Below are 11,741 nucleotides of genomic sequence, written 5' to 3'. Positions count from 1 at the left end.
TTGTGTTTTTTCTTAGGGAAAGGACAAATAAGTATTCACTTTGTAACTGTTCTCTATTACATATGTAGTCAACTAACACCATTGTAAACCAGTCAGTGTCACTAACACTATCAGCTGTCATTCTTCTGACATTATTTATGACATGCCATAATGAATGAATGAATCTAAATGTGTGTTTGCTGAAGCCACCTTCCCTCCATTTTTTTTTTTTTTTTTTGATAAAGGGCACTGTCAGATGTTAGCTGTGTGGTTTTGCCAAATGTTGTCAAGGTAGGACAATTGCAAAGCAATTTGGGCCAATGCGAGGACAGGGTTTAAAAGGCACCATTATCACATCCAATAAACAACAGCAATTATGTATAATTTCATGTCTTCCCGCTGACGATGAAACTGAAAGGATATGCTCAAGGAGAGGTGGAAGGAAATGGGATTTGGGGATTTAGACGTGCACTGCAATATATGATATTAGCTTTGTCTCCACATTGTGTCAAAGAGGAGGCTCGTGAAAATGTCACGTGTGAAGTTTTCATGAAATCAGTTAAATCAATATCACATTTTAGTTGAATACTTTTGCATGTGATTGGCCAATTCATGATAATGTGAATTATAGTTTTAGCATTTTAAGAGAAAATAATGTCACATGGGAACAGGACATTCACATTTTCACATGTAAATTGCATCCATTCATATTATATACGATATATATCGTTATCGTGATATGAGACTATGTATCGTCTTAGATTTTGGATCGATCCACAAGTTATTATATCCACAATACTGATGATAACTAATCAGAAATCTCATTATGTTACTATTTTGTGAAAGTACCAGTAGTTATCCCTACGATAATATAGTGATATTTGATTTTGTCGACCAGTCATCACATGTGAATTCCCCATTTTCAAACATTTCCACATGCTAACTAAAATCTTAACATGTGAAAATATGATAATGTCAATTGTGAACTGGAAGTTCTCACAAATGATCAGCTTTTTCACAGATGAATGTCAATTTCCACATGAGAAATTCACATTTTTACATGTCAATGATATAGGTTCATAGATGATTTGCTTTTTAAATAAAATATAAATCAAATATTGAAAATAAACTTTCCAAATGTGGAAACGTGTGTGTGTGTGTGTGTGATGATCCAGTCTGTGGCTTGTTTTTTTGTTGTACACTGCCCTCTACTGACAAAACACCTGCACCACATACCACTCCAAGTCCCATCACGGTTACCAACACACTACAACAGTCAACAAGTTCATGCAACTCCCCAGATGTCCAGCCCAGAGGACAACAACTAACCACATCTTTAGCTTTTCTGTGCCAGAGTTTAAAGGGACAGTTCACTCCACAATGTCCTCTTGTAGAGCGATTTATCTATCTTCATTGTTTTGGTGTAAGTTGCAGAGTTTTGGAGATATCAGCCGTAGAGATGTCTACGAGATGTCTCTTGAATATAATGGAACTTCATGGCACTTGTCTTGCTGGTGTTCAAAGCGCCGAAAATATTAATTTGAACAGAATTTTCTCTTTCCAGAAATGATGACCCAGTTACTCAAGATACTGTAATCCACAGACCTTGTTAAGAGTTTCATGTAGGACTATTTCCTCTCTGCCACACTACAAAGGAAGTGTGCATTTACTCATGGACCAAACGCTTTTCTTTTCTTTTCTTTTCTTTTTACCTGATTGTCGTCATGATCTATGTCACAAGCAGCAATCAGCTGATTGTGCTCGGGCTGCTGAATGGATTGTAAAAAAAACCCCAGCAACTATTAAATGTATGTCAATACGGTGATTTGTGTCATAGTTTGAGTTTACGGTTCTGTTATTTCTTTTAGTTTTATTTCAAAGTTCTGCTCTCCCTTTGTGTGATTTCACCCCCTCTTTCTGTATTCACCTGTGTACTGCTAGTTAATCAGCCCTTGTGTATATAGCCTGTGTGCTCCCTGCTGTCTTTGCCAATTTGTCTGTTATGTTCCCCTGAGCCTGTTACCGTGTCTTCGTGTCCCTTCTACCATGGTTATAAGAAGTAAATTACAGAGTTTCAGAGGTACTTGTAGGCTGAGTGTGTTACCTCTGGACAGACCCAGCCAGGATATTTCCTTGTTTTTCAGTCATAGTGCTAAGCTAACATGCTGCTAACTCTGGCTTTATATATTTAAGGTAAATGACCCGAGAATGGCATTGATCTTCTCAATTAATATTCTGTCAAAATGCTCATCAGCATATTTCCCATAATGCCAAACCATGCCTTGTACGTTTGATGGGTGAAAACTGTACCTCTCCTAGAACAATTATAATGGGCCCATTGATGCTGGATCCACGGCTGACGAGTCCCACGTGGAACAGAGCGAGTGCCACGTGTTCAGTTTGTAGTTTTGCCTCGCAAAATTTGCATAGTGATTCCTGATATGGACATTAATCTGATCAAATGCATCTGAATCCTTGAATATCATGAAGCCATTGACAGCAGAGGGTGTGGCCAAAGAGAAAAGGATGTGGCCTCTGCAGAGGTCTGTAAAGGACACATGGACAAAGACATATGTCCATACAAATAAAATAAATAAATAAATAAATAAAATAAAGTTGATTTGATATGATCATTTTTATTGTCAGAGATGCAGTGGGTTGTTTCAGTGGCTCCATCGCTCCTCCTTGTTTTCCAAGCTCAGTTTTTCCCACCTTTCTGTGCAGCGAAGTGCCAGGATCAGATGTGCAGCATGTGAGGACATAATGGCAGAATTTGCAGTGGCCAAGGCCTTGACAGCATTGATGTTATTTTGTTTTTTTATTGTTATGGTTTTTAATGTTATTTATATTTGTAAATGTGATCATTCTAAATTTAAAAAATGTCTAAATTCATATATTTTTCCTTGCCTTCATTTTATGTTCATAACATAATGGTGATGAGCGCTGTTTGGAGGATCCCCCTGGGAATTTTGGGTATAGGGCCCCAACAAACTATAGAATCACCAATAGTTACCCATATATGTGAATTATTGAGTATATATATGAGTTTTTGAGTTAGAAAGACATCCATTTGAAGCTGAGGTACTGAGGCTGATGATTAGGTTGTTATTCTGAACAAAAAAAAAACACATCTAAATGCTTTTTTTTCTGCCTATTTTAATTATGATTATAATATTTTATTATCACCAAAATCAAGACTATGGGACCAAACAATAGGTGTAAAAGTTTGGTGACAACTAAACAACAAACTGTCCAACTTTAACAGAAACACTTTCACTTGGTGCAGCTTAAAGGAAAGAAGAAGGAAGACAAATGTGACTAAATGTGAATAAAACTTTATTACATTTGATTACTATTACATTACATTTGTGTGATCCGAAGCTACTTACATCTCATTTTTGTTTAGACTGAGTAAACCCCCAGTGGCAGAAACATACTCTGCTTTTAAAGTTATTTGGTTATTTATTGTTTCAGAAACAAACACACACACTTTACATGATATCCAATCTATTATTCACTAATTCTGTACTTACACATTTCATTGTTGAGCTTAGCGAGTTGTTGAGCTGCAGAATTTATTAAACACAACACAATTTAACTGCTCGAAATAGTTTTTGCTTGATTTTGCCTCGACTACAACCGTTAAAGGCAGTCACAAATGAGACCATCAGAAGATAACTCAAACTTAGTAAATTCACTCAGCAAAGTTTTAACTGGATTAACATGTTTCACACTACGAATATGAGTGAAGACATAAAACAACTCGTAGTCAAAAGAACACTCATTAGTAAGGTAAAAAGAAAATCATTGTTTTTCAATCATGAATCAATCAAAAACAGATAAAAGACTTTGTAAGACATGAAAAGTTTTGTTTCAAAAGTTAAGCGATCGACCACTGTTCGTCTTCTATCAGCACCCTTCCTGCGGTCTGGAACTCCAGCGCCCTCCAGTTGAGCACGTTCCCTGGAGTGAAGCCTACAAACAGATGCGCATAGTTCTGGATCTCATGGGGTGAAATGACGTAGTCCCACATGTGGACATCAGACATCATGCCAACGAAAGATTGATTTATGTCAAATCTCCCACCGTGGGTGTCCTGGTCCTGTAGAGATTGCAAAGAGTTGAGATAAAAGTTATGTTGTACTTTGCTATATATTTTTAATATCTTATGTGGACAAACAACAATTCCCAAAGTAGAAATCTCTAGCAGTTTAGCAGTTTTAAGTTTACTATTAGAGGAATGTTAATTCAGATTGGGTTACTGTTGGAGAGAGCCAGGGCAGCTGTTTTTCCATGATTTTAGTCTTTGCGCCAAGCTAACATGCTGCAGACTGTAGCTACATATTTGCAGTACAGATATGAGAATGGTATTGATATTTTTATATAACACTCTGTGGAAAAAGATAATTAGTGTGTTTCCCTTGATGCTGAACTATGCCTTTAAGTAGCTATGGTGTGTAAGCAACGTACCTGTCCTAAAACAATTATAATGGGCCCCTTGATGTTGGATCCAGAGCTTATGAATATCCTACTAGAGGGTTTTCCATCTACCCACACCTGCGCCACTCCAGATGCAGCATCCCATGTGGAACACATTGAGAGCCACGCGTTCAGTTTGTAGTTCGGTCCTCCAAAAACTCTCAGATTATGCCTGGCCCAGATCTCAAACACATCATCTGCTGGGTTCTTGTATATCAGGAAGTCATTGGAAGCAGAGGGTGTGGCCAGAGAGAAAAGGGTGTGGCCTCTCTGGAGACCTGTAAAGGACCTGTAGGCATCACAAATACACATAATGATCTTTATTGTCAGAGATACAGGGAGTTGTTTTATTCATTTTACATATTCAGCACTACCTGAAACAGACGGTGACAGCCCTTAAATCCTGTCTTGATGTAGTTAGCTTCACATGAGCTGTGTTGGTTTCTTGTGGGAAGGTGAACATTTTACCTGATAGATCTTTTTAAAAAAGAGAGAATTTCAATATCAGAATGTGAAATTTAAATTACATACTAACTAAATTACTCACACAATAACAAAAAGACATTAAGTGGAGATCAAAAAGAAAGTTTTCTAAAAGTTGTTTTGAGAAGAGACACAGTGAGGCTGTTGGCAGGAGCCTGTGCCACAAAGCTATTATAAATTAGTCATTTAATCACTTTCTGTACTTTTACTATTTTCAAATATGTCAAAACACTTCCTTGAAATTGCAAAATCACGGCATTCTAACCATAATTTTTCACATGCTTGTGTCCAGATAATTTTATCAAGCCACCTGTTAAAAGGCACCACGGGGGAACCCCCAAACCTCTTTTAGATTGTCACACCTATATTTTAAATGCTTTCTACGCCCATGTTGAATCTACTGTACATCTTCTATCCGTAGAGACACATCACTAAAGACGCATTAATATCAAGCTCATATGTGTTTAATTCTATTAAATTAGATTAAAAAAAAATGTGTTTAACATACTTTAAGACTGAGCATAAAGGTGGCACACATAAAAGAATAGCAAACCGTGTGAGCCTGATATTCTTGCATGCTATATTTTTTAATATATTTTGTTAAACAATGAAGATTTTTTTTACCTCGAGGAGTGGCAGCACACACTGTCAGCAACGCCAGTAGAAGCAACAGCGCCATCTTATACGAAGGCAAACGCACACTGCGAATACTACCAGAGCGTGAAAGAATGCAAATAAATGTTCTGTTATTCAAGTTAGTCAACTATGTACAATAAACAATACAGAAAAAAATGATAACAAATGCTTGTGTATAATGCAGTCATTCTGAATTTCTCATTTTTACTATAAGTATATTTATTACTATATAATGCCTTGATCTTACCTTGAATCTTGGGTCAGGATGTTGTGTGAAACAGTGTAAAGGATTGTGGCTTTTATATTCTGTTTGCTTCCTCATTGCAGTCATTTATCAGTTTATGACTGAGGGCTCCTTAAACTGTTTTCTAAGGAACATTACACTTTTACACTCAATTTACATGGGAAGCTGCCTATCGTTGTCAAACACTGAAAAACAATCAAGACATAAAAACAGGTATCAAGACAGTGATTGTGCATGCAATAAAAGAGGCAGAATAAACAAGAGAAAGGAGAAAGGTCTGCTGCACACCTGTTCAACTTTATTTTTCAACCATGATAGTGGCATGCCTTTAAGGATGTCAATGTTAGGCTGTTGTTTAATTGGTTGATTGGTTGGTTGGTTGGTGGGTTGGTGGGCTTGGTTGTTGGGTGGGTGGGTGGATATGTGGTTGGTCGGTGGGTTGTTGGTTGGTTGGTTGGTTGGGTGGTGGGTGGGTGTGAAACAATGTAAAGGATTGTGGCTTTAATATTCTGCTTGCTTCTTCATTGCAGTCATTTATCAGTTCATGGCTTCAGAAATAGGTTACAAGTTCATTGAGGGCTCCTTAAACTGTTTTCTAAGGAACATTACACTTATCAATTTAGACGGGAAGCTGCCTATCGTTGTCAAACACTGAAAAACAATCAAGACATAAAAACAGGTATCAAGACAGTGACTGTGCATGTAATAACAGATGCAGAATAAACAAGAGAAAGGAGAAAGGTCTGCTGCACACCTGTTCAACTTTATTTTTCAACCATGATAGTGGCATGCCTTTAAGGATGGCAATGTTAGGCTGTTGTTTAGTTGGTTGATTGGTTGGTTGGTGGGTTGGTGGGTTTGTTTGTTGGGTGGGTGGGTGGGTATGTGGTTGGTCGGTGGGTTGCTGGTTAGTTGGTTGGTGGGTTCTTCAGTGGGATTTTGGTTAGTAGATTGGTTGGTGGGTTGATGGTCTGGCTACTTGGTTGGTTGGTGGTTTGGTGTGAAACAGTGTAAAGGATTGTGGCTTTAATATTCTGTTTGCTTCTTCATTGCAGTCATTTATCAACTTATGACTGAGGGCTCCTTAAACTGTTTTCTAAGGTACATTACACTTATCAATTTACACGGGAAGCCGCTTATCGTTGTCAAAAATTGAAAATCTATCAAGACAAAAAAACAGGTATCAAGACAGTGACTTAGCACACAATAACTGAGCAATCAGCTCAGAGTTATTAATGACCTGACTTCTCCCTTATAAAATAAACAATCAGAATTTATTTTTTATATTCATAATAAATGAGCCTTTGAAGGATCAGAGTGTATAACATTGTTATATAATATTGTCAGCGAGATGAGTCTGTGTGCAGTGGTTACACAGCTCTCTGATGACTGTCTGTGTTGGTCAGGACAACATGAAAAAAACTATTAAAATAAAGTACGATTAAAGTATGAGATCAAGCCCATATTAACCTCTGGAGAACTTCAAATAAAAATGTGTCCTATAAGATGCCCTTATAACGTGATGAGGCATCCCTAGGCCTGTATATGTAAGGTCATTATCTGTGTGCCTCTGAATGGTTTTACTGTATAGTTCCCTGTGTGTTTTTATGAGTCTCTACTTTATGATCTGAGTCACATAATAAAAACATTTATTCATTAGAGACCTGAATGCATACCGGTATCCACCCAGCTGGCCATTTATTTCTAATATTTGCGCATACAAGCCATCTTGATATCATTTATAAATGTTATTATTATTATTTATCTGCAGCTCCTCTCCTGACAAACATGTTTTGTGTGTATTTATTCCTGCACATTATAAAGCTGCTATAGCACCATCATGTGGGCTCAAGACAGAACTGCATGTAAAGGAGAAGTTGGGGTGCAGTCCAATTTAGACACAGAGCAAAAATGACTGTAGCCTATATCATACACATGATTTATTATTGTACTGGATCTACTGTTACATATTGAAGTTCATTTGAGGCTTTCGGCCCTGGCTGACCTTATTGTTGGCACCCCCACCTATCCATCCATCCATCCAGCACGCCCGAGCACAATCAGCTGATTGCTGCTTGTAACACAGATCATGACGACAATCAGGTGAAGGAGGAGGGTAAGAGGTAAGACGAGGTTTGGGTCATGATCTCTGGCAGCATATAGCAGCTGACAACGCCTAGAAATTCACAGGAATGAAACTTTAGGCTGTGCCACTACTATTATTGTATAAATAAATATGCTGAATATTCTTTCATGGTTTCATTCAGTGGGGATATGTTTATTTACACCGAGCAAAGTGGATGAAAAATAACGTATAAATCCAGATGCAGTGATATAATGAATGTGGCTTTTTAATTGCAGCAACAGGAAACGTGCCACTTGACAATAATGTGCAAAAGGACAAAGAGTACAGATGTGTCTGTTGTCATGCGACACAGATATAGTACACAAAACAAACATGTTTTTTTGTCCCACTTTCTGGATGCCACCGGGTTTTCCAATTGGTCTCCTGATGCCCAATTAACTTCCTCACATGGCTGTAGGAGAGTTTCACACCGTCCACACGTGTATCTGCTGTCTCTGCCCACAGAGCTCCTCCTGCATGTTTGCTTAAATGTTTTCTACACATTGTGCATTTGATTTTAAAATCTATTTCCCCCCTCAGCAGTTAATGATGAACTACCTGCTGATGAGGGCTGTGCGAGGTCTCTGTTGATCGGTGAGAGAACAGCAGCGTGTTCCCATAGATACATCCCAACAGATGAGCTCCCATGATGCCCAGCCTGCATCGTAGGGAAATTACAGAGACTACCTGCTGCGTATAGCGGTGCGCACCAAGCGGATGACTCTGCACCGTTCCCTCTGCAGCGGATTGACATTCTGCAAAACTTATGGATAGTTGGCAGTGATAACGCCGGGACACATCGACACTTTCATGCACTTTGTCATATTTTTACTCAGTAACCTCCTCCTGAACCTGAGAGCAGCTTTTTTCTTCTTCTTCTTTTTTTTTTACCACTTTGTGTCCAAACCGCCGACCTCCTCGAAGATCTGCGTGCCGCGATCCTCACCACTCAACCATTAAACATTTAGCCGGGATGGAGCAGCACTAATGTCATTATAATGGCCTATAAGCTTTTGTCCCGAGATCGGGATCAACCTGTTGCCAGTTTATCATAACAAAGATCTCTCTCCGCCGCGCGCCAGCCTGCTTTTACGCACGACGATGAGCTCGGAGAAGCCAAACTTCCTGTCGCAGCCCGTGGTGAAGAGCATTTTCATGTTCCGAAACGGTGATCCTTACTACGAGGCTCGCCGGATCGTGATCAACCAGAAGAGGGTGTCCAACTTTGAGACTTTGCTGAGGGAGGTGACCGGCGGGATACAAGCCCCGTTTGGAGCGGTGAGGAACATCTACACGCCGAGAGAAGGACACAAGGTGGACTGCATGGAGAGCCTGCAGAGCGGGGAGCAGTACGTCGCTGCTGGGAGGGAGAGGTTCAAAAAGATGGAGTAAGACTTTACCAACCTTTGATTTAATAATAACTACTGTCAAATGGGTTCCTCTCAGTAACTCAGCTTAAAGAATATGTGCGTAAATGCTGATGTATTAAGTAGAATTTAACTGTGTGGCCAGGGTTAACACAACTCCTGCCTGCAGGAAGGCACGCTGCTCAGTTGTAGGCTCATTACTCACACACTAACCGGGTTCCACAGTCAGTGTTATAATCAGCCGTCATCTGCATGACTGTAACACTAGTCACTGAGCATCACACCTGTTCATTGACTCGTGGTCTTAAAGTATACAGTATGTGACTCAACAGTTTTGCACCAGTGCTGAGTCACAGTGTGATGTCAGTGAGATCAGCACACACAGAGAAGTGCTCTGTCACGGCTTAAAAATAAGTGGACTTAGACTGCAGATAATGAGATTCGCACAGCAAGTTATTCTTGGAGTGCAGTTGTGAAGCAGCTGAGTGGGAAAGTATTCTGGTGCCACGAAGACACCACGTACCCTGACAAAGCAGAGGTATATATCCTCTGCTGCAGATATACAATGCACTTCAATAGTCATCACTACACTACATACTGTACATTACTCACTATGTCACATTGTTGCTTCAATACTCAGAGGAACTGTGTGGAGAATAAGCTCCAATGCAACAGATGATGAAAACATGAACCACCCACCAACTAACCATTCATGCACTGTCTGTACTTATCGTGCATTGTGAGGAGCTACACTAGGTGCTAATCTTTAACTGACTAGAGCTTTAGTAAGAGGTAGATATTACTGCTATCACTTTAAAGCAAGGGTACAAATCATAAAGGGGCACTATGTAGTTTTGGTGAAGAAATCCAAACTCAGAATTTTAATATTTACAATATTAATGAGGTAATATTACAAACTCAGCTTCGACTTTCTCTTCTGATTAAAATGTCTTCCTTTAAGTAATGCCTGTCTGCTCGACTCTTGATCTTTTAACGCATTAATGAAGGACGTATCATGAATTCCTAGTGACTATGACTTTATGATATCAGTTAGATCATCAGTGAAGGAGAGTAAAATCATAGTTTCTTCATACATGAATTGATAAGCATCTGTTCAGCTGGATTTCAGGTACATGAAAGTTTATGTATGTAACTGTTTTCATGATACATCCTGCATGAATTCATATATAAAATCTTACTTTACTTTATCTTTTGTCTGTAGTTACCAACATATTGGCTTGAGACGGAGGAAGATGATGCAGACTCTTCCAGCGCAGGTAAGGCAAAAGTGCTGTTAAATTAAGCAAGCCCTCTTTCATTTTGTCAGAAGGTCATTCACACATCCAGTCTGTCAAGAAAGATGAGTTCGCTTTAACTGCAGTTAAATGTCCAAATTAAGTAGTGCAGTATCTGCGGGGACTTGGTCACTTGTGTGTATTTGCTTTGAGACTTGACCATCGCTCCATGAAGACGATTTCATTTAGAGTTTCATTCAAGTATTAAAGGGGCACTATGTAGTTTTGGAGAAGAAAGAAAGAAGATTTACCCATAAGTGAATAAACAAGCTGTTCTCAGAGGAAAATAAGGTCCCGAGAACACTGTTTGAAGCTAGAAAGGTGGCAGGGTCCGCCACATATAAACAAAGTAAAACAGTACTGTATGAGAGTTTGTTGATTTTGTTTGTTTAGGCATATAAAATTAGTCAGTGAAGATCTTTCTCTTCTGATTAAAATGTATTCCTCAAAACTACATAGTGTTGCTTTAATCTTCATTTAGGAGCAGCCTTTCCTGGTAACATTTTTAAGTGTTATAAGATAAAGGCAAAAAGGAAAAAAAGAAAAGAGGAAATATGATGAAAATGGAACGGGAATTCCCAGTCTGTACAATCTTTGGTAACAAATGTCAGTTTGCAGAAACGGAACCTGTTTACGCGTTCATCATCTTGTCAATTATCTAGACCAGGGATGCCCAAACTGTTTCCCTTGGCCAAGCAGTAGGAGGCATGAGTAGCATCACTTGATTCGATTCACTTCACTTGCGAGCTGACTTTAACACATACGCTTATTAGTGAGCAAGTATGTGCATGACAGAAATCCAGCACTAAGTCTCCGCCGTGCACAAAAACTCCCACCGAACATGTTTGAGATGGGTTTTTTCCCTGAATCCTCAGCTAGAGTATCAGCAAAGTTAAGTATGAGAATAAGAAAGCCAATCACATACACATTGTTTGAATAGATCATATTTTATTGCATTATTTTGGTGCAGTTTTGGAGATGATTGTGACCTTCACCAGCTGTGTTTTGGAGGCAGGGTTTCAGTTACATCATCCTTACTCAATCCAACTTGTCAACATCTGAAACGGCCACTAAATGCAAGATACATGAGGATTTGGGAGCGTCGCCTCTCCGCTCCTGCCCACACCCACTGA

General features: G+C 39.1%; 2 protein-coding genes across 2 annotated transcripts in view; one reads left to right on the top strand and one right to left on the bottom strand.

Annotated features, from left to right (window-relative positions):
- Nucleotides 1–3,859: 3,859 nt before the first annotated feature.
- On the bottom strand, nt 3,860–5,859 carry LOC311260139 (C-reactive protein-like; the record flags this gene model as incomplete). Its single annotated transcript, XM_084357654.1, has 5 exons — nt 5,825–5,859; nt 5,566–5,651; nt 4,833–4,935; nt 4,450–4,747; nt 3,860–4,081 (listed from the first exon to the last, which is right to left on the bottom strand). The coding sequence occupies exons 2-5, from the start codon at nt 5,618–5,620 to the stop codon at nt 3,860–3,862; spliced, it is 678 nt and encodes a 225-aa protein (XP_084213780.1). The 5' UTR covers nt 5,621–5,651; nt 5,825–5,859.
- A 2,750-nt stretch (nt 5,860–8,609) lies between these two features.
- The window catches only part of LOC311260138 (uncharacterized protein), a 22,244-nt gene continuing 19,112 nt past the window's right edge, over nt 8,610–11,741 (top strand). The window contains exons 1-2 of the mRNA XM_084357653.1: nt 8,610–9,334; nt 10,536–10,595. Of these exons, the coding sequence (XP_084213779.1) occupies nt 9,048–9,334; nt 10,536–10,595 (347 nt within the window). The 5' untranslated portion in view covers nt 8,610–9,047. The remainder of the gene's footprint in view (nt 9,335–10,535; nt 10,596–11,741) is intronic.

This window comes from Pagrus pagrus (genome assembly GCF_965226575.1).
Source record: "Pagrus pagrus genome assembly, chromosome: 7".
Lineage (NCBI taxonomy): Eukaryota > Metazoa > Chordata > Actinopteri > Spariformes > Sparidae > Pagrus > Pagrus pagrus.
The sequence above is the reverse complement of the archived record's forward strand: the minus strand, read 5'-3'. Positions and strand labels throughout refer to the sequence as shown.